This window comes from Candida parapsilosis, contig 006372 (assembly GCF_000182765.1).
Source record: "Candida parapsilosis strain CDC317 annotated contig 006372".
Classification (NCBI taxonomy): Eukaryota; Fungi; Ascomycota; class Pichiomycetes; order Serinales; family Debaryomycetaceae; genus Lodderomyces; species Lodderomyces parapsilosis.
The window spans coordinates 1114615-1136942 of record NW_023503283.1 but is presented as its reverse complement, the minus strand read 5'-3'; the positions used below and the strand labels follow the sequence as shown (position 1 = coordinate 1136942).

The window sequence follows — 22328 nt, the reverse complement described above, 5'->3', positions numbered from 1 at the left end:
AATTGCATGTTGCGCTACCTTCTTCTTTGATCAAGCCGTTCAGTGCTCTTTCAAACCCAGCACTACTACATTCAAGACCTTCATAGCAACTGTAGTAGTATACCATGGTAATGTGCTCATACTGCTTAGTATGAGAGTTGAAGCATTGGTTCTAAATTTTGAACTTTTCCTGTGTTTGGTTTCTTTTGCATCGTTTTGCAACCAATTTTTGGATAAATGATCAACAATAAAGTTTTTAAGATCAACTCATAGGAAGTTGCAATGTTGTTTAGAGAATCAACGACCTGGGCCATTCCTGTCATTCCATTTGTCTGCAGAAATTACTGAGAAAGGGGCAACTGACTTCTAGTAAATGTCACCTGATTAGATTGATAAAGTAATTGCGCAGTTCTACTTTCATAATCTATCAAGGCGGGAAATAGAGGTGCTCAGCGGTTGCAGACAATGTCAAGTTGCAAAATCAGGGAGTCCAATAAACAGAGTACACATACGGAAAACATTTGTCTATAGGTCATTTGGGGGTTGACAGCTTTCATATCATTCATCGTCTATTTCTCTTTGGTTTTTCAATCCAGAGAATGAGTTTAGTGCCTTTTATATTTACATATCTGACTTCCACACACTCCCCAATATTTCTAAACATGGCGGCTTATTGGTCCTGGATATAGGCTTTTCTTCGTGTGTTTATTTCTGTTTGTAATTGTTACATTATTCTCTTCAGCAACGTAACACTTTAACATTTCTATAATCTACAGACTCTTTTCTATTGCGTTACTTTGCAACCATTTCCGTGCCAGTAACTCATCTTTATTCAATTTTAATGCTTGGAGAATAACAGCCTCGGTATAATTACCGTCCGATTTCAATATATCAAACCAAACTTTTTTGTTCGAGACCGATTCATTTACACAAAACCATACTTTATTCACTCCATCAACTGATATTCCATTTTTGTCATTGATTGGTAATCGAGGTTGATGAATTGACGCGAATAACCCAGCCATCAACGCCGTATTTTCCTTTATTGATTTGTTGAGTTTTGGATTACCCGTGGCACAATATTCATTGGTACACCAACTGCGACCACAACCTTTTGTTAATTGAAGAATGTACCTTCGTTCAATTCGACTTTGTAATTTAATATTGCTGGGATCATGTTGTGCAATATATAATGGGCCAAAACACAAGTCACATAGACCTAATGTATTGCCACTTGACTCATTGCTACAGTTGACATTGGAGCATTTGTTGAATATAATGGCATCGTTGTAATCAATTTTTTCCATTTCATGTATCTTCATATGTTTGGCAATATCTTTTCTCCGTACAATCTTGCGACATTTGTAGCATTCGTCTGTCTTGTCCCCACACATATTTTCATGATGGGTCAAATCCTCAAACTTGTCTTGGTATGTAGCTAACTCCTGTGGTACAATCAAATGGCAAAATCGGCACTCATGAAGAGTTTTGGGACAAGACGATTTATGTCGTACCATGTCAAAGAATGTGTCAAAGTTTTGAGAGCAGCATTGGTATGTATTATCATATAACTGAGCGTGTTTGAATTGCATCAACTTGGTATCAATTGGAGATGCATTGCCTTTACGACATCGAGTCTCATGAAGAAGAAAATTGTCCTTCGGAATGAGTTTGAAGCATTTTGGACATTTAATGGAGTCACCACTTACTTCATGGCGATCATCTTGCTGATCAATTACTCTCAAAGTTATGTCCTGCTTTCCTTGCCAAGTGAATGGAACAATATACAAGTATTCTTCATTTTCTTCATCTGGAAACTGTTTGCACCGATTCAACTTGTTCAAAATCAATTCATCATTGAAATTCACGACAATCGTTTTCTTCACAGACATACCACTTTTCATGTCTTCTGAAATTTCTCCATCTTGTTTCAAAGTACTAAATGTATGATTTTCGATCGTTACTAATGGATTGATACCAACAACACAATCGGCATTTATCAAATTCCCAGCTTCCAACTCAATGACCAACTTGGGCTTATTCCATTTACGAATATTCACCTTATACATCTGTGGAACAAACTCAGGCAGCATAAAAGAAGACAAGTCATGAATCAATACTTCCTGACCCAATTCTAATTCATGAATGTCACTGACTTCTTGATGTTTTTTATTAAACTCCAATTGCTGTCCAGCTACATTGTCATTCAACGGAACTATATCCAATGTGACATCAGTGTCAATTATAGACGCAACGGTGACATTATCAGGACCATTGATTTGTTCCACGATCAATTCGTATTTCAACCCATCATCTTCAATAATCACACAATCATTTCGGTTCACAACTGTATAATCACGTAACTTTTCTTCAAGGAAAAACTTCCAATTCTTGACATTGGCGTAAAACAATTTAGGTTTTATACAAAGTGAGATCGCCTTGGGGATATTGCGTTCAAGTTCTAGACTTACATCGGTTGGATTTTGTAGTTTTGCATTTACAAAACTCGGTAGGATAACCTCTCCAGGCTCACTGGTGAATTCCTTGACGCCTATGTATGTGTAGACGAATGGATCCGATTGATTTGTGATTTTGAATATTAACGGGTGTGGTAACTCTATCTCATCATTGATTATTTCCGAGAGGATGTTTGCCGGTAGGATGGCTTTATCGGAGTATGGGCGAACGTTGTTGCTATGGTTATTAACTTGTAGTAGAAAAGGTGTTATCATGGAGTGGTCGCTTTAGTTCAAGAAGGATGTTTGATTGGTGATAAGTTGAAGATATTTGTAATTGGTATCCGAATCGTCTTTATACTGTTTTTTTTTTTTTTTCTTTTTGTGGTGGCAAATTAGACGCCACCAATTTTATGCTGCAAAAGTAGAAGGACTTGGTAGCCAAATTTGCCACCAAAATGAAATTAAAATGGGATATGGGCAAATAACATCGCATGACTTGTAGAATAATCACTCTTCTTCCCGTATTACGCGACTGGCGTGATCGGGGCTGGCAGCAGCCAGATTCTGAGTGAGTTCGTTTTGTTGTAGTTACAAGTTTTAGGTACTCACAACACAAAATTGTGTTGCATGACGGTGTTAACCCAGAGCCTTGTTCTAATACGTACGGTGATAGGACTAGAATAGGTCGATTTGTAGTGCAACAAACTAACTTTGATGCGTACAATGGATTTTTTTTTGTTTGTTTATTTGCTTATCAGTCGACCCCAAGAATAACAAGAAGAACGCATGAAATATCTTATCGCTATGTTGGTAGCTAGTGCGACATATGTGTTGGGTTCTGCTTTCATTGAATATACTAATTGTATTATATCGAAGGACATGGATATTGATAATATCCAAGTTTATCAGACAGAAGCCTGGTTTAAGGAGTGCTCAAAGAAAGCACCTCTGACCTTACCACAAGCCAGATGTAGTTGCTCTGATAGTGCTGGTATTTCTCTCTAAAAGCTATGGGTCTAGATTCTTGATCAATACTAAGTATGTTTCTATTTAAAACCTATGGTCGTGTATTTCGTGCTAGTAAATCTAGTGGATTTGCTTACTAATTCTTCTGTTTCTGCATACAAACAAAGCGTTAAAGGAGAGAGAGCAAAAAAGTAATGATATCGAAAAAAGAGGAGTCATTTGATACATTGGTTTAACATAAGTGAGCAACAAAAAGACCCCTTCTCCTTAGAATAGAGATATTAGAGTGACATATCATAGTGGTATCACTTACTCACAATCCGTGCAACCAACTCATATTCAATATTTTTTCATCATCAAGAGAACGGTGGGGTATCCATTAGAACCAACCCCAATTATCAATTCCGACCATCGCAATAGCCAAGCACAATCAAACACCAACTTAAAATAGACAAAAAAAAATGACTGATATCAAACGTAATTATTCAGACGTAATGTCTTACTCCCTTGAATCACCAGGAGACGATGAAAATGACCAGAAAAAGCTTCATACGAAGCCAGGTAGAAAACCAATCGAAACCGAGCCCAAGTCGAAGCGTACAGCACAAAATAGAGCTGCTCAAAGGGCTTATAGAGAAAGAAAAGAACGCAAGATGAAAGAATTGGAGGACAAAGTGAAACTATTGGAAGACGAAAATGTGAAAGCAATGACTGAAACTGATTTTTTGAAAGCGCAAGTTAGCATCTTAAAGAGCGAGTTGATCAAGTATACAGGGTCAACCGATCTTCTGGATTTAAATCTTCCCAAAACCGTTGGTCATTTGAGTAATCCTAATCCTAGTCCTAACCCTAAGCCAAGCAATGTTAGCTTATCACCACAAGATAATAATGAGAGCTCTTCGGGGACTTCGAAGGGTTCAGTTTCAGATAAGGCTTCAACACACTCATCAATATCCAATAGTTCACCCAACTTTTCATTTGGTACGCCTTGGTCTAAGGATAATTTGAAGATTATGAGGCAACAGCAACAACAATCTCATACCAATCCACATGGTAATGACGCTGGATGTCCAGATTTGGTGTCTGGGTCATCCTCGTCAACTACACCATTAAATGATAACATTCTCGTAACCCCCGATGGTGTTACAGACATGGGTACTAAGAATGATACGTCTTTAAATTTTACTCGCAATTTTGAAGAAGAAGTCGATCCCTTTTGTGTGAAACTTGGTGAGGCATGTGGCACGAAAAAGAATCCAATACCCAAAGCCAGAAGATCTATACCGAATGACCGTACTCAACTGAATCCCACAACTGAATCAACGCGGTTTGACTCCCCATTTTCACTTATGTCTCCATCATATCCTAAATTCTCCACAGAACTGCACACAGGAGACAGTCATGACTACAATGATAATGAATTGTTCAACTTGAACACTACCGATTTTGATTTCAATTTGGTTGACAATAAATACAAAGATTCTGATGATCCATTGAGTTTCTTAAATGACAACAACTTCGATGTTTCACTAGCTTTTGGCAACTCAAACAATGGTGGAGGCGATAAAGATATTGCTGATTTGCTAACTACCGAAGAGTCCATGTACGATCCGTTGAATAAGGATGAAGTAAACACTGATTTCAATTTCAATGATTTTATCAAGAATTCAGTCACTGAGATAAATGGAAAAACAGGCCTGAAAGAAAGTGGCGAGCCTGCAGTAGCCAAGAAAGAGGATGATGGTGATGATGATGATAGTAGCAATGAGGTTGTTCCAGCACCAAAAGCTACAATGAAGTGCAGTGAGATTTGGGATAGAATTACTGCCCATCCTAGGTATACTGAAATTGATATTGATGGATTATGTAATGAAATGAAGAATAAAGCCAAGTGCTCAGAGAAAGGGGTGGTTATAAACGCAGATGATGTTAGTCTGTTGTTGGAAAGGAGCATAAGAAGGTAGGTGAATTTAGTGTTGTGTTGACTTGTGTGTTTATTTCATTTTGTTCTGGATAGTTGACTAGTTGTGGGTTTAAAGTGTTAATGATTACGTTTTGTCTTTCCTATTTAGTTTTGATGTGTATTTAGTTTTCGAGGAAATTATTTTGATAAAAAGAATATGGATGGACGTATATTCTCTACTCTGAGTTTTCATCGGAATCTTCATCCAGCTCATCGTCAAGCTCAATGTCGGAATCACCTTCCATAAATTGTTCAAACGCTTTTTGTGATCGAGGAAGCACAGTGTCAGTTTTGATTACGGACGCAGACCTCACGTTCAACTCTTTCGGTTTGACCTTTTTCTTTTTCACGTCATTGGAGGATTCTTCCCTCTCGGTTGTAATCTCCAAATCGACATTGGTTGATGGCACATGATCTGCATCTTCATCCGATTCTCGCATGATGGCTTTATCATCATCATCACCATCAATATCATCATGGTCATTTGTGTCACTTTTATTCACACTATTGTTCTTGCTGACGTTCGATTCGTAATCTGTGTTCATTTGAATTGCGCCGTTTGGTTCCAGTTTTACTTTTGTTGGCGTACTACTACCTTGACTTTCCTCGTCAACTATGACCGCCTCATCAGTCAACAACACGGAATTACGTCGACTTCTGAAATCATTGGGACTAGATGAATTTCTCAGTGATCTATTCCTATATTTTTCCAATTCCTCTTGTTTTTTTTGAACAATTTCTAATTTGTCCAATGTTGAATCGTAAAAGTTTTGGAGATTCTTCATCGTAAGTCTATCCATTTGATAATCATAATCATCTTTGTAAATATCCAAAATTTGCTTTATGCGATCAATTTCATCAACCAATTTTTGCAACAATGCACTGACATCATTCATATACAGTGAATCAGTTCCATCTTCATCACGCTCAAAAATTGGAATTGGAATTTTAGACAAATTATTAATAATTGCTCTCCTGTACTCCTTACCCAACTCTTTGACTTCAAATACGTCAATAATGTACAATGCTTGCCAAATGTGCGACCATCGACGAGTTACCAAGCCACGACTATGATGAGAATTCTTCACTTGAGCAAGATTTTGCGGATTAGCCCAATCAATCAATTGTGGAAGAACTTTACCAGGTTTTAAAGAGGTGGTTTCCAGTGCTTTCAAAAGTAAGTCACCCAGAACGCTGGCTAAACCCAATTGATGATTTGGATGAGAGAAACAATAAACAGGGATGCAAAATGCCAAAACCTGCTTCAATTCATGGTTGTTTGAAGATCCCAGTGACGACGAGTTGAAGTAACTTAATAGCAAAGCTACAAATAGCTCCTTCTCGGATTCATTGTCTTCGTCTTCCTCGTCTTCCACCTTCTCGTTGTCGTCCACATTTTCGGGTTCTAATCCAACAGCATTACCAGCACCGTCAGCGAGGTTGACCATGCTTCCATTCTCGCCATTCTTAGCCTCATTTACTGTCTTGATCATAAAAATGTCGGCCAAGAATAATTTACTTATTCCTTCACCCATGAGAGCTCGTAATTTCGAGCTATCATCAGAAAGCACCTTATAAAACAATCGAAGAAACCCAAAGCGTCTCTCACGAGCGATGATTTCGATTCCAAAAGTGGAGATGACGTCAATTATTCCAGTAATGCAAATCAATTTGACCTCTTCCCCCGACGTCTTTGTTGTGTTGAAAAAGGTCACCAAGGCATCCTTGGCTATTGACTCGTCAATGAGCGCATACAAGCCCAAACACTCTAATGCTGTCAAGTACAATGCTCGATTTGAAGTTCTTGTGAGGGCATAATTTACCAAACCAGAATAGATTGAACGAAGTGAAAGATGGTGATCTAGGTTATCATCTATGAGTTCTAATGAATGTTTTGTCAACTTCAAGCAACGGAGTAGGACATCGTCATTGGGGACAGACGGTTCCGTTTTCCTCTTTTTGTTGGACCCTTCTCTTTCATCGTCATCATCATCATCAAAATCAGAGTCATCCAAATCTAAGTCTGACTTTTCCGATAAGGAGTTTTCAGTGTTTCCAGTTACTCGGTTAACCTCCTTTCCACTACCACCTACATTACCCTTTGTGGTCATCACTTCCTTTTCATCCTCATCAAACGTATTTGCAGCTGAATGGTACATATCCTCCGTTTCCGTGTCCTCTGTAGAATCTCTAATGTCAGTTATTATCTCCACCGTCATTGCAACAAAATCCTTCACATTGATTGATATTTTCCTCAACACTTTTAACGCATTGATCACAATGTCATCATCATTTGTGGTTTTGGTATTGATGTCATCTTGTTCGAAGTTGTTTTCTTCATGAAGTTGGGTCCTAATTACATTCAACATAGCTCTTCTCCCAACCTCATCACTAAAATCAAAGTCAATACAAATTACAAGTAGCTGTTTAGAAATAAACTTTAGATCCTTCCTCATACTGATGTAATCCTCGAACTCTCCCCTATTTGCTTTGAGACGATTCATCTTGATTGTTTTCATTTCAAAGCACTTTTTGTACTCTTCTTCATGCTCTTTGAACTCCAGCTCTAATTGATTGATTTCAGACTGAAGTCGCTGTCTCTCTTGTTGCTGCTCTTTGCGACGTTGTGACTTTGCTTTTCTAGACTCGCCTAAAACTTCTTCCGAGCTTTCAAGTACTTGCAACTTCTTGACACAAGCGTGAAGTCTGAGATTTATGCTCGCCATTGAATTGTCACATTCAAACATGACATTCTCAATGTCATTGATCTCTCTTATGTATCCATCATACAATTTGTGAGCATTGAGGTTATTCTGCTTGATAGTGTTTAGCATTTGCAAGTACTTGCTTAAAGTATCTGCCAACTCTAATGGATCAGGGAAGTTTGTTTCAATCAACTTGTAAAGCCTGTGTTCATTGCAGTGAGTGAAAAATGCTCTCATCAAATAAGAACTTTCAATGGTCAAAGATTTCCAAAATTCCGGGCCGATTTCTATTCCTTGAACGACTTCAGGCCGTACAGTAAACAACGTTGATATTGCCTTCTCAGCAATTTGGCTTCGTGTCACATTCATGAGCTCAAGAAATTTGTTCAAGTCACCATCACATGAGTCAAACCATGAATTGCACAATAGTTTGATAGCTGCTTCAGCAACGCTTTTATCTCTATCACTAAGTCCATATTGTAGCAAAATCTCTCTTTGTCTAGCTTTCAAATTACTCATCGCACCAAGTTCAGGTGTAATTTTTGAAAAAACAATTCTCCTATTGATGCTATTGAAATCTTTGACTCGCTCTAAAAGGAGATTGATTGTGGTTTTGGTCTTTTCTGTATTGAGCATTGCTGTACGTCTAACTTCAGCACTTTCGTCAAGTTGCAAGCATGTCATGAGCCATTCGATTATTGAATCATTTGTAACTTTATCAGTAGACAGTTTACCTTCTTCATCTAAATCCTCTTCGTCGTCAAAATTGATATCAAAATACTGGAAGCTAGCCAAAGCAATTACTGCTTGCATTCGAATTGGAATCTCACGATCATTAAGTCTCTTGTATAACGATACTATAAGTACCTGAAATATGTCTGCATCTATATCTCCCATGTACTTTATAATGAGTGCAAATAGTTGAACGACTCTATAACGAACCAGTTTGTCTGATGCTTCAATTCCACGTAGAAGGTGCTTTATCAAGTATGACACAAACTCAGTATTGGCTTCAGTTTTGGCAATCTCTTCGGCAGAGTAGTCGGTTGTTTCAACGCCACCATCGCCATCTTTATGCTCCTCTTTGTGAGCTTCCTCAATCATTGCTGCTTCTTCTGCACCAGATCGTACAAAATGAGCAACAAATTTGGCAACTCGATCTGCATTGGGCTCACCCTTTTTAAACTTTAGGGTATGATTGAGTAGCTGGGTGAATTTTAGTGAAAAGTAATCCAACAAGTTGATTTCCAAAGCTCTATTAAACAAACTTCTCAAAAGAACGAGAAGTTTCTTGTGTCCTGCCATAGAAAATTGACAATCGTTGAAAATATGCATCATGCATGCATCCAAGTCTCTTGCGTCATTAATTTTCTTAATTGTTACAAGCGTTGGTTTGGGTGGTTTGTCAAGTGACATTGTTGTTGCAAAGTTGGAACAAAATAATGATTCAACGTGATTAGTGGGGCTTTTTAAATGATTCTGTGCTTTGTAAAGCCGCGGTCGTTGAGATTGTGCTGGAGAAGTTAATGAGCCACACCTTTATTCCTACTGGTTGATGGCTCCGTACAAAACACGTCTTTGAACACTGTTGTGGTTGTTGTTGTTTACACAAGCTTGAGATCAAAATCAAAACAAAAAAGAAAAATGGCAACCAGTGTCGCATCGAATTGTCGTGAGAAAATTCGTGACATTGTTCGTAATTGTACAGAAAAAGAAGCGTTCTTAAGCGATAGGCGACTATGCTACCAACTTTGGCTACCTGGGAGTGCTTAATGGTGTTACGCGAGACATTTGAGTGTGATCTAACCACTGTGAGCTTTTCTCTTTTTGGCAACAACTGGATGGTAACAGTATATTCTTCGTTGCGACCCTCGTTATGATAGTGATGAAGATACAACCCTTCTGCCACCTATCTTGTTGATACCAGTCGTGGATAAGAAATGCTTGTGCCACTTTAAGCTCTTTTAGAACTTTTCTCCTCGTATAGAGAGAAAGTTGTATGTAAACGAGAGTAAATGTGAGACAAAGGGAACGATGAAAAAAATACATTCAAGACGTACACAAAACCAAAAAAAAAACGAAAACATGAAATATCTTGACACTTGGTGTCTCCTCAATGAGTTGGAGAACTACACGACCCTAAATGTCCATTGCCCAAAACGAACCGTTGTCAATGCCCTTGATTATCGGGGTCGAAAGTGGGTCCCTTCGTCCTTTTTTCCCTCTCTTTTTTCACACGAGATCGCTTTTGGCTTTGCTATTGAACATCATAAATCCGTGTCATCGATTTTAGATCCATAACCATATAATAAATGAAGCCTGTCCTATTTACGTCTTCTCTTCAGCCCTCCAACCAACAGGTGTCTGGGCCCGATCTATGCCAGTTGATCTACTCCCACTCGTACCTGACATTTTGTGTAACGAACGTTTAGTATTATTTTTTTATTTTTTCTTCTTTCCCATCGTTTACAATTCACGTCCAATATTAAATTTTCTATTTTTTTCAACTTATAAATAGCTATCTTAAATTCATTTCGATACTTGACTTTTCAACTTCTTCTTTCAACTCGGTTTAGCAGGCTTTCTTTCCATCACCAACTAGATCCCAGCAAAGACTTAACACAAATCAACATCATATAGTTACATAATTTCTTAACAATGTCACCTGTTCAATTAGCTGAAAAAAATTACGAAAGAGATGAACAATTCACCAAAGCTTTACACGGTGAATCTTATAAAAAGACTGGATTGGCTGCATTGATTTCCAAGTCTAAGGATGCTGCTTCAGTTGCTAATGAGGGATATTTCAAACATTGGGATGGTGGTGTCACCAAAGAGGATGAAACAAAGAGATTGAGCGACTACTCACAATTAACTCATCACTACTACAACTTGGTTACTGATTTTTACGAATACGGCTGGGGTTCTTCTTTCCATTTCTCTAGATACTACAAGGGTGAAGCATTTAGACAAGCCACAGCTAGACACGAACATTACTTGGCATACAAAATGAATATAAACGAAAATATGAAAGTTTTGGACGTTGGTTGTGGTGTGGGTGGACCTGGTAGGGAAATCACTAGATTTACTGATTGTGAAATTGTTGGTTTGAACAATAACGATTATCAAATAGAAAGGGCCAATTACTATGCTAAGAAGTACAAGTTAGACGACAAGTTGTCTTACGTCAAAGGGGATTTTATGCAAATGGATTTTGAACCAGAAACATTTGATGCTGTGTACGCAATTGAAGCTACCGTTCATGCTCCAGTTTTAGAAAGTGTTTATTCTGAAATCTACAAAGTTTTGAAGCCAGGTGGAGTTTTCGGTGTTTATGAATGGGTGATGACCGACAAGTACGACGAAACAAACGAAGAGCACCGTAAGATTGCCTATGGTATTGAAGTCGGGGATGGTATTCCAAAAATGTACAGTCGTGAAGTTGCCGAACAAGCTTTAAAGAATGTTGGATTTGAAGTTGAATATCAAAAGGATTTGGCCGATGTCGATGATGATATTCCATGGTACTACCCATTAGCTGGAGATTTGAAGTACTGTCAGTCCTTGAGTGACTTGTACACTGTTTTCAGAACTTCTAGACTTGGTAGATTGATTACCACGGAAGCTGTTGGATTGATGGAGAAAGTTGGTATTGCACCAAAGGGTTCAAAGCAAGTTACACACGCTTTAGAAGATGCTGCAATTAACTTGGTTGAAGGTGGTCGTCAAAAGTTGTTCACGCCAATGATGTTGTACATCGCTAGAAAACCAGAAAATGCCAAAGATTAATGAGTTTTTACTTATTCTTTGTATTCAATTCGATAATACTGATTTTATGTCGCATGTATATTATAATTCACTAGTTCCAAATAGAATAATGAATATTCAATACTTTTTGTATTTACAGAACCAGTCATAAGTTATATTTTAGCAGCCGCAGCAGCAATTTTATAAAAAAAAAAAAATTAGAAGATAACAACTTTTAGCAATCATGCAGAGAATTCAAAGTTTTCTCAGCATTTTGTATTTAAGCACGTTGCCAGAGACTAACTCTTCATCGACAGGGCTATACAAAAAAAGAACGAAGATATTACACAATTGATTTCCCCAACCAAAAGTCCATTTTCTTAGAACCCGTACACCAATTGTTTTGCTAGATTTCTTCCCACTATGTCTGCATTCCCAAAACTTGAAAACCCAAATTTGGAAGGGTATTATATCACCAGAGCTATGTGGTTGGAATACTACAATTCACATGAAAAGACATTTGTTGCCAAAAAGAAATGCAGTGGCTGTTACAATGACTCCAAATTTGTTGTTTGGGCCATTTCCGTTGGTGTACAAGCAGTGGTTGATGCTGCACGAATTTACCCAGACGAATTCAAACCATTAGTAGGTCCAGCAGTTGCCATGTTTCAAAAATACAAAAACAACAGTCTTAAGGGATACTCTGCTGCCGAAGGTGGTGACAAAGACATCTACTACGACGACGATGCCCAAGTGGCAAGTGCAATCATCACTGCGTACGAGGTGACTGGTGATAAACGATACTTGGACCAAGGGAGAGAATTGGTTCGGTTCTTGATGGGAGGATGGAACGATAATCCTAATGCAGTCACAAAAGGTGGTGTGCACTGGCATATCTCCAAAAAGCTATTGAATGCCTGTACTACTGCCGAAGTTGCTAAAGCATGCTTGCAAATCTCGAAATTTTTGCCAAAAGAAAGTCAAGTTTATGTTGATTTTGCAGCGAAGTGTATAGACTGGCAAATCAAAGTGTTGCAAGATCCTCTGGATAAACTCATTAGAGATGGTGTCGGTGAGGATAGTGACAAGGTTGACAATGTAAAGTGGAGTTACAACACTGGAACTACTTTATCAGCAGCAGCCGAATTGTACCACATCACAAAGGATAAGAAGTGGTTACAAATCGCCACCGATTTGGCCAAAGCAGGAATCCATCACAACTCGTTCTTTTACGATCGTGATTTCCCAGATGATAAGAGATACTGGCGTGACTCGTCATACTTTGTGCAATTGTTGATTGAAGGTCTCGCTGACTACTTGTTGTACGTTGATCCAGATGATGTTCCCGAAGGTTTGGCTCAACAAATCCACGATGAGGTCAAGAGACACTTAATTATGTTTTACGAGTTTATCAAAGATCCAAAAGATGGAATGTACTTGCAAAGTTTTGAGCCTCACAACACATACAAGGAAGTTTATGATGCAAAATACCACGACTGGTTTGGAAATGGAAAAGGATGGGGTTTGAAAGGTGAAGATAAAGATGGCCAAGGAAACCCACAAAAGTGTCTTATGGGTTACGGGTCCGCCGCTAGAGTGTTTTTTCAAGGTGCAAGAGTAGTTCCAAAAATAGATTAGTTTCGTGAATAAACTGATATTATTGCGCATACAAAATTCTATTATATTCTCAATTTAGGCAAGTTGAAAGCAGGTGTAGTTGGCAAAGCAAAGTAGGGCCTTTCAACAATCAACAATTCATCATATCCGAAATCAGCCACTTTCATTATCGGTCTATACTTTTCCGTTAACGAAAATACCTTTGACTCTCCTTCATGCATGTCTTCATCTTCGCCATCAACTGCTCCTTCACGCTCATTGACATCCTCGTCTTCTTTAATCTGCCTCTTCAACTTGTCAATTTCACTCTGTTTCAAGCTCGATTCTAGTTGCACAACATCGCCATTGACATCTATTTCATCATCAAGACTCAAACCATCTCTTCTTCTTTTTTTACCTGTACTTAAATTTTTGTACAATTTGCTTATGGGAATATTCTTTGTCAAATCAAAGTAACACATCCATGATGTTCCATAAACCCACAATTTTTCTTCCTTGACAAACATTCCTTCTGGCTTGTCCTCAAGTGATGTGAATTGACGTGGCAAAAACTCGCTGTTGCGTTTAGACCACGCGGTCAACAATTGTTCTCGGTTAAACAAGTTAAACTCGAGTATCTTGTTGTCATTTGTCAAAACTAAAAGTTGATCATTGTTTCGGCATGATATCAAGTGTGGATGGGACGACGAGTTAGATAATTTTGTGAGGGTGAATGCATCGCCAGCATCAAGTGGATAGACTTCAATGGATCCATTGAATCTTGATAATACTATGTTCTTGTGATTAGGGGTTAAGATGAGATTTTTGATGTTGTTGCTGTATGATGTGTTTGATGTGGAATCGTTTTCAATAAATTCGATTTGATCATCTAATGAGATTTGACTATTTTCAGCATCAATTGAAAATTGATACAATTCTTCATCTGGGGTCAAAACGAGCACCTTCGAATTGGATATAAACTTGACTTTTTTGGCTCCCGATATTATTGAGTCAAAATTTTCGTCCCTTATTTTATTGATCATATATTTATCATTCTCAACGTCAACCTCGTCCAACTCGTAAACCTTTACAGAAGTCATTTTGGCAACTGCTAGCAAATTTCCCTTGAAATCGACACTCGTGATATTCTCATCATCTGATAAGATCAACTTCGAAATTAGCTTTTGTTTTCCATTACTCAATATCTTCCATACTTTGACAAATTGGTCTTGCCATAGGATCACAAGCTTGTCTTCTGGAACCACCAAAACATTACTAATTTGTTGATTAACCAATAATTTCTTGTACTTTGAATCTTGAAAATTGTCAATCAGTTGTATAGTAATGGCTCGTTCAACACCACCACTAACAAGAGCTTTGAAATTTTTACTCTCTGTAATTGCCATAGACCTAATATCGTTCGAATGCAACAACCGATTAAAGCTGTGTACCCACTTGGTACTAGACTTTGCATGCAACAAATCGTATTGATGAATCTTTCTATCAATACCCGCAGAAAAGAAACGTTCTTCCTTAACATCGCTCACAATACAAAGCACATCAGCATCGTGAATCTTGAAACTTTGCATCAATGAAAAGAACTTCAAATCCCATATCTTGACATGTCCTGTGGAGTCACCACTAAGAAGTTGATTCCTGTTTGGCAAAACTTCCAAAGTCCATACCAATGTACTCTCAGTCTTGGATTTGTCAACTCTCATCGTACTCAAGATTCTACCCTTGGTGTCCTTGGCATAGCTCCATACTCTTATTCTTCCATCTGCACATCCTCCAACAATTTGTTCATTTCCGTTCCATTTCAAGCTCAAAACTCTTGCGTCTTGCCTTTGACAAATGATATCATACTCTAATGAACCAACACCTCCCGATATATCCACAACGACAACCGACCCATCGTCACAACCAACTGCCAATTTGTCACCACGCGCAGTCAAATCAATGGACCAGATAGTTCCTGCATTACAATCATAGTTTACCAAGGGTCTGCCAGTCTTCAAGTCCCATTCAGTGATATAAGTAGATCCCCCAATGGAAAATAATCTGCTGGGTTCATTCTCTGCATCCGATGAGCTTGAGCTCCAAATGAGTCCTTCAATAGACCGTCCCTTTGATCCAGCCAATGTTAAGTCATGGGTCCAATTATGTCTTGGGTTCCATATTTCAATATCTCCATTACTTCTGCCTACTGCTAAACGCAAATCCGATGGTGCTGATTGTTCTGGAAAAGATCGCAGTGAAAACGCCAATGATGTGATAGTATGAGGCGTATAGTCCACGAATCGGCAACGATGAATATCCATATTGATAAATGATTTCGAAGCACTCGTTGTTTTGGTAAATAAAAACTAGCACTGAAAATCTGGTGTATAAATTCTCATCTCTTCCTCATCTCTACGCGCAAAGAAAAAAAAAATTGGTACAGCTACCATTCAATCAATTATCAAAGAGATCTAAACACAAGACAGTTTCTTTCCCAATTGATCTGAAACCACAATTTAGAATTAATTTTGCATATTCTCTCAACACTTCCCAATGACTAATTTTCAATTTTGATCCAACTAGAAAACACAATCCAGAAATGTTTTTCTTGTTTGTAATGGAGGACAACCTGCAACCCCCCTTGTAAAATTCCTCCCTTGTTCTAGATAAATAATGATACCCTTCTTCTGCACTTAATGCAGCCATTTGATTATATGTAACCTCTTGGGGAAACTCCTGATACAATGAGCTTTCCTTCCCACACACTACGAAACAATATGACCACAACATCAACATCGCGTGACTCAATGTGAATGAGCAATCGCTACTTTTATTTGAATCCCAATTATTCTCATTCAACAAAACCTCCCACAAAAACTTGTAGCTTTGAACAACACATTCGAGGCTTCTTTGGTGAGACCAAACGTTCTTCATTTTGCGTTCAACAATTCTTTTATCCTTTTTTGTAGCAGCAACACTTTGATTAGCAGGAGCACCAGCAAAAATTGCAAGATCGTAGTGATTAATATCGCATGCCATTATTCTAGCAAGGTGGAAAACGTCAAATGGCCGGTATATCGACTTGTAATCGAGTTTCAGGACAATATCAAGGCATGATTCAAAAGTAGTCATTACATTATCTTTCCATGACTTGTTAGAATTGACTCTGAATAATGAATTATTCATTTCACTTTGCAGAAACATTAGCGATACTAATCCAGCCAAAAGCACCTTTTGGGTGAAAAGAGGATAAGATTTCAACGCTTGGTACTGTCCTCTCAAAAGCTCTTTCAATCCAGTTAAAAAAGTCTTTTGTTTTGTTTGTAGTTTCTTTTGAAGTTTTGCCAACTTTTTGAATGATCCATTAATTGACATGGACTCCCAAAGGCGCTCATCACATGGAAGATTAAGTAGTTGGAGCTGACTGAACTCAATAAGCGGGTTGTGCCTAAATTTGACGTAATCAGTGATATCCAAATAAAACGTCATAAATGTAATTCTTCGCATTGATTCAGATTCCACCCATCGTATATAAAGATCCATGTCAGTGTTGACTTCTTCTTCAACGTTGGAATCGCTTTCCTCAGCTGAGGTTGATCCATTGCTGGTAGCTCGTTTCACAGCCGAAGGGTTTCCTCCCATCATGGGACTTCTCCGTAAAAGTTGAACAGTAGCACCGTGGTGGACATGCCCTCGTTGATGAAACCTTCTGGATAAGAAATTTTTCTCAACCCATTCAAGTATATTCAACGCTTGTATCACCCATGGCCTCAGTTGGAGGAAATCTTCATGCTTGAATATAGCATAACGCAATTCCTCTGCAAATAGTTGTGCTATCAGGTGCTCAGTAGTTTCTCCACTATTAAAACTCGTCGCACCGGCAATGATCATCGATGCTAAAAGAAGTGGATGTGACTTTAAATCAAATGATGGGCCATGCATAAAAGTGAATTGAGGATGAAATGTAGACCAATAATTTTTGAAATATATTGACAAACGTTTTGCATTGCAAATTTCAAACACTTGCTCGACATTAAGCTCTAACAAGTTTGTAATCCCCAAAAGATCAAAATCAATACTGTCTTCAGTGTCTCTTGCTTGAGCGTCGTGTCCTAAGATGGTATCACTGGTGGCAGGTGACGAGTTTGAAGTGATACTCAGATAAGTGGGCAAGCTATCACTGACTTGTGATAGTTTCCGCATCTGATCTTCTTTCATTATTACTTGTCTCGATAGTAAGTCATCTAAAGGGTTGTTTTCGTTGGGGAAAACATTGAAATCGTATGCAGTAACAAGTTGGTCTTCTAGCGTGCCCAATGGTGGAGGAGGTGGGACAAATGGTGGTGATCCATTATGTTGTAATGGGTGTTGATATGGTGGTGGTAAATTTGTTCTTTGAGAATTGTCTCTGTGCAAGTTGTAATCAAACTGAGGAATGTCAAATAGCCAGGTTAAAATGTCATTTTGAGGCAATGTTGTGCCATTGTTTCTTAATGAGTCTAGATCAAACTGAGGGGGCATTGTGTTGGTAGCTAAATTGGTTGTCAATGGATATTGAGGAGACTGCATTGATGAATTGGTGGTGGTTGGTCGCTGGAATACCTGAGTTGACCCCTCGGGCGTCGATTCATTCACGGATGGAGTAGTATAATTATAAACCCCCAGATGTTTTCCTGATGCATCTAGTTCTTGTAATTCGTAATGTCTCTTGAGATGACGTTCTTTCAAATCCTTTCTAACAAATCTCTTGCCACATGGTTGCAATTTTCCATTGATTTCGATTTGAAAGTCACAAATATAAACCTCCTTTGGCTCATGGTTAAGATTATGTCTGGCTAAATGGTCAGAGCGGGTGAACACCTTGTCACAATGACGACATGGGAAATGGCCAAGCGACCGCTTCTTCTTCTTTGGTGGATCATATTCGGCGCCACGTTTCGATGGCTGAGACATGGTACAAGATTAATGTTAAAGCCCTCTGCGATCTATCATTCACTTTAAGCCGACTGCTTTGGAAATTGACTTTCTAATTGGGTGCAAAACTTGGAGGTCACACCTTGCATCATTGTTTATAGTTTTTGTTGAAAAGAAAAAAAAAAAAAAGTCAAAAAAAGTTCTCGGAGTAGAGACAGACGATGAGGGGTATCATCTCCACTTGATATCTGATTTGAAGCATTCCGCATGGAAAGATTTGTTTTGCAAAATTGTAACTTCAATATCATCAAGGTTTAGAGGAAATTTAAGCTTGGGTTACACTTTGTACTAGGATTTGATTGCATGCGTGCTCATGGAGTGGGGGACACATGGAGGTCTCCTGCACACAAAATGCGTGTGTGGCTTTCGCATATTATAAGGATAAAGAGTGGTTGCGAAAATATTATATATCAAAATCATTTTCTTTCAATTACAACCTTTTGGATAACTTTTCGTACAAGACGTGATCTACGGGGAGATGACGGTTTATACTGATCAAGTCGACTTCTTCATTGAAGCGAAGACGCTTTGGTTTTGAGTCTAACACCATCGATGGAATGTCAAGCAGCGTTTGGGAAATGTATTCGGGAAGGGCATTTACTGGTTCACTAATATCTTCCCCATCATCCGCATAGCTCAACACATCGTAAGCAAAGTATGATCTGAATCGTGCATAGTTTGTCAAGAACCCATTTTGTAGCAAAATGTGCTCTGTATGCACTGGTGCTTTGCCTCCATTGTTGAAGTAGGCAAAAAAATATTCTTCGTGGTATGTTAAATAGTCTTCAGCTTTAAACTTCCATATTCTGTAATATTGATCGTAAAATTGAGGGTTATCTAGGGATTCGATGCTACCAGTGAGATTGAGAAAGTTGTTGTAGTAATCAATCAAGCTTTCTAATTTCACCTCTTCGAATTTTTCAATGAAAATGGTACGAATAATGTCTGCAAGCTCTGATCTGTATTTGTGGTTGACTATCCTCTTGAGAAACTCTTTGATGTCTAGCTCTTGTTGAAGCATGCAGTTGCACACAAAATTTTTGATAGTGATGTAGTTACGATCATTTGCCATTGGGAAAAACTCGTCAATAACACTTTCGATTTTGTTGTAGCAGATATGCAATGCGGACACATCTCTGTCTTCTTTAGTGAAGCTGCAGCGTCTAATTGATGACTTTGGTGCTTCAACAGGTACTAATATGGGACTTGGCGGTTCATGTTCATAATCCATAATACTCTCGTTGTCAGAATCGCAATCACTGTCTTCAACCAGCTGTCTTCTTTTCCTTCTAGAAGCACTGGTGGAATCAAAATCCAGCAAGTTGATGGAAGCAAATTGTATCGTTAAGTTGAGCCCGTACTTGATTAGACTCGTGGAATCAAAGAGCCACTTATTGTCACATGTACAAAAAGGGAACTTACTGACCGTCTTGCCTTTCATTACACCTCCTTGATTCATTCTCGTCATTGAAGAGGAGAAAGAAATAATAATGAGATGTGTTATGGTTTTCCTTGTTGCAAGAATAAGGAAAACGTGGGACCTCCCACATGTACCTCACACGTGACTTGTTTGGAGCACGTGTGTCAACAAAAAAAAAGGGAAGAAGTTTATTTTCAGTTTGGGTTCGAATAAATTTATAATATTCTATTATTCGAAGACCAAGGCTTGCAAACGCCGAGATTTGAGGTACCCATGTTTGGGTTAGGTTGCGATGGGAAATCTTTACAAGGAGGGACCGAATTCCATGGTGAGTTGACCAAGTAGAGCTTGCGCTTGAAACTGGCGTCACAAGGGAATACCGTAACTTTTATAACAATTCTGTCACGACCCCTTTTAATCTCCCTTTCAACCCTGCAGCACCAAAGCCTGCACTCGGACCTAGATACCGTCTTTGCTGTCCAGATGGAGCAATATTGTGGGACTTGTTTTGTGGTGGTACTCCGATAAGCGCTACCCCAAAAACAACACGTCTGGCAGAAAAAAAAAAAAAAAAAGAAAATATTTTCGCATCGAGATTTCGTAATTACAATCGACTACACACATACCTTCACCAATCCCATGTTGAGTACTCGTAATCTCAGGCTAATAGTTGCCGTTTTTGCGATTTTTGGTATTTTTGCGTTCTTTGCAACATCACAAAACTCACTTCGGAGTACAGTACAAAGAGTTGGTAAGCAACCAGCTAGTGGTGATTCGACGATACATCAACAACAAGATGATCAACAACAGCAGCAACAGCAACAGCAACAGCAACAATCAAAGCCTCAAGAGGATCATTCACAAGTAGATGAGGAGGAGAAAAACACTCTTCAAGGGAAGCCACATTCAGGTACAAAACCTCCTTATGAAAAAGTTGATAACTCCGAATCAAACATCGCGGAAAAGTTGAGCGACAAGCCACCATCTGCTAATAAAGAGAATGAGAATGAAAAAATAACCACACCACAGGAGGTGAGCATGAACAAAGAGTGTAATGAAGTCAACTATGTTGTCATGATTGATGCTGGAAGTACAGGATCGAGAGTGCATGTGTACGAGTTCAACACTTGTTCTCAACCACCTAAATTGTTGTCTGAAAAGTTCAAGATGCTTGATCCTGGGTTGAGCTCTTTTGATACCGATGCTGTGGGTGCAGCTAAGTCATTGGACCCATTGTTGGAAGTTGCATTGGCTAAGGTACCAAAAGACAAACAAAGCTGTACACCAATTGCTGTCAAAGCAACTGCTGGTTTGAGGTTACTAGGAGTGGCCAAGTCTGACGCTATTTTAAAGGAAGTCAAAAGACATTTGGAAGAAGATTATCCATTTGCTGTTGTACCCGGAGATGGAATTTCCATTTTAGACGGCAAGGATGAAGGTGTTTATGCATGGGTTACTGCAAATTTCTTATTGGGCAATATTGGAAATAAAGACAAATTACCAACTGCTGCAGTTTTTGATTTAGGTGGTGGCTCAACCCAAATTGTATTTGAACCTGACTATAAAGATCAGGTTCCAATTGAAGGGGAAACCCAATACAAATTTACGTTTGGCGATCACGACTTCACTTTGTATCAATTTAGCCATTTGGGATACGGGTTAATGCAAGGAAGAAATAAGATCAACAAGTTGGTTTTGGAGAATTACTTGAAAAATGCCCAGTTAACCAAATATGCAAGCAAAAAGGATGCAAAGGGCGTGAATGCTGAGGTCGATGTAACCAATCCTTGTATTCCTCCAAACTTAATTGCAAAGAATGTGCAAGTCGAAGTCTCAGAAAAGGAGGTTTATGTTGTCAATATGAAAGGTCCCTCAAAAGCCGCTGGATCGCAATGTCGTTTTCTTGCTGAGCAGGTGCTCAATAAAGACGCTACATGCGAAGCAAAGCCATGTTCGTTCAATGGTATCCACCAACCCTCATTAACACATGCATTCAACAAGAATTCAGATATGTTTGTATTTTCATTTTTTTACGACAGAACAAACCCGATTGGCATGCCTTCGAGTTTTACAGTTGAGGAGTTGAGAGATATAACCAAGTCAGTTTGCGAGGGCGAGTCATTATGGCGTGATGTTTTCTTCGATGACCATGTAAACAATTTGAGCAAGGAGCCACAATGGTGTTTGGATCTTAGTTTCATCACCGCCATGTTGCACACTGGGTATGACATTCCGTTAAATAGGGAACTCAAAACAGCTAAAACGATTGACAATAACGAATTGGGTTGGTGTTTAGGTGCATCGTTGCCATTGTTGGATAAAACAAGTGGGTTATGGGAATGTAAATCAGCGTAAGATTATATAGGCTTTTAGATCCGATCGCTTATTTACGGATATTTGGATATTTTCCTATTCCCTCACTTTCCCTGCTTTCTTTTTTTTTTTTTTGTTCTGCCTTCCCTCCTCCACTAAAACTGAAAACTAAATAAAAAAATTGCTTTACCGATCAACGCATCTGC

General features: G+C 38.6%; 9 protein-coding genes across 9 annotated transcripts; 4 read left to right on the top strand and 5 right to left on the bottom strand. All coding sequences in view use genetic code 12, as the record gives it.

Moving 5' to 3' along the window:
• Nucleotides 1-749: 749 nt before the first annotated feature.
• On the bottom strand, nucleotides 750-2711 carry CPAR2_405040 (uncharacterized protein; the record flags this gene model as incomplete). Its single annotated transcript, XM_036811424.1, has 1 exon — nucleotides 750-2711. One exon carries the CDS (start codon nucleotides 2709-2711, stop codon nucleotides 750-752), a length of 1962 nt encoding a protein of 653 aa, XP_036667862.1.
• A 1154-nt stretch (nucleotides 2712-3865) lies between these two features.
• Nucleotides 3866-5368, top strand: CAP1 (DNA-binding transcription factor; the record flags this gene model as incomplete). The annotated part of the gene is made up of 1 exon (XM_036811422.1): nucleotides 3866-5368. One exon carries the CDS (start codon nucleotides 3866-3868, stop codon nucleotides 5366-5368), a length of 1503 nt encoding a protein of 500 aa, XP_036667861.1.
• A 175-nt stretch (nucleotides 5369-5543) lies between these two features.
• Nucleotides 5544-9488, bottom strand: YCG1 (condensin subunit; the record flags this gene model as incomplete). The annotated part of the gene is made up of 1 exon (XM_036811421.1): nucleotides 5544-9488. The coding sequence occupies one exon, from the start codon at nucleotides 9486-9488 to the stop codon at nucleotides 5544-5546; it is 3945 nt and encodes a 1314-aa protein (XP_036667860.1).
• A 1242-nt stretch (nucleotides 9489-10730) lies between these two features.
• On the top strand, nucleotides 10731-11861 carry ERG6 (sterol 24-C-methyltransferase; the record flags this gene model as incomplete). The annotated part of the gene is made up of 1 exon (XM_036811420.1): nucleotides 10731-11861. The coding sequence occupies one exon, from the start codon at nucleotides 10731-10733 to the stop codon at nucleotides 11859-11861; it is 1131 nt and encodes a 376-aa protein (XP_036667859.1).
• A 381-nt stretch (nucleotides 11862-12242) lies between these two features.
• Nucleotides 12243-13457, top strand: CPAR2_405000 (uncharacterized protein; the record flags this gene model as incomplete). Its single annotated transcript, XM_036811419.1, has 1 exon — nucleotides 12243-13457. One exon carries the CDS (start codon nucleotides 12243-12245, stop codon nucleotides 13455-13457), a length of 1215 nt encoding a protein of 404 aa, XP_036667858.1.
• Nucleotides 13458-13498: 41 nt separating this feature from the next.
• On the bottom strand, nucleotides 13499-15736 carry UTP4 (Utp4p; the record flags this gene model as incomplete). Its single annotated transcript, XM_036811418.1, has 1 exon — nucleotides 13499-15736. One exon carries the CDS (start codon nucleotides 15734-15736, stop codon nucleotides 13499-13501), a length of 2238 nt encoding a protein of 745 aa, XP_036667857.1.
• Nucleotides 15737-15869: 133 nt separating this feature from the next.
• CPAR2_404980 (uncharacterized protein) lies at nucleotides 15870-18368 on the bottom strand (the record flags this gene model as incomplete). The annotated part of the gene is made up of 1 exon (XM_036811417.1): nucleotides 15870-18368. The coding sequence occupies one exon, from the start codon at nucleotides 18366-18368 to the stop codon at nucleotides 15870-15872; it is 2499 nt and encodes an 832-aa protein (XP_036667856.1).
• A 451-nt stretch (nucleotides 18369-18819) lies between these two features.
• On the bottom strand, nucleotides 18820-19830 carry CPAR2_404970 (uncharacterized protein; the record flags this gene model as incomplete). Its single annotated transcript, XM_036811416.1, has 1 exon — nucleotides 18820-19830. One exon carries the CDS (start codon nucleotides 19828-19830, stop codon nucleotides 18820-18822), a length of 1011 nt encoding a protein of 336 aa, XP_036667855.1.
• Nucleotides 19831-20448: 618 nt separating this feature from the next.
• On the top strand, nucleotides 20449-22164 carry GDA1 (guanosine diphosphatase; the record flags this gene model as incomplete). The annotated part of the gene is made up of 1 exon (XM_036811415.1): nucleotides 20449-22164. One exon carries the CDS (start codon nucleotides 20449-20451, stop codon nucleotides 22162-22164), a length of 1716 nt encoding a protein of 571 aa, XP_036667854.1.
• Between the last annotated feature and the right edge of the window lie 164 nt (nucleotides 22165-22328).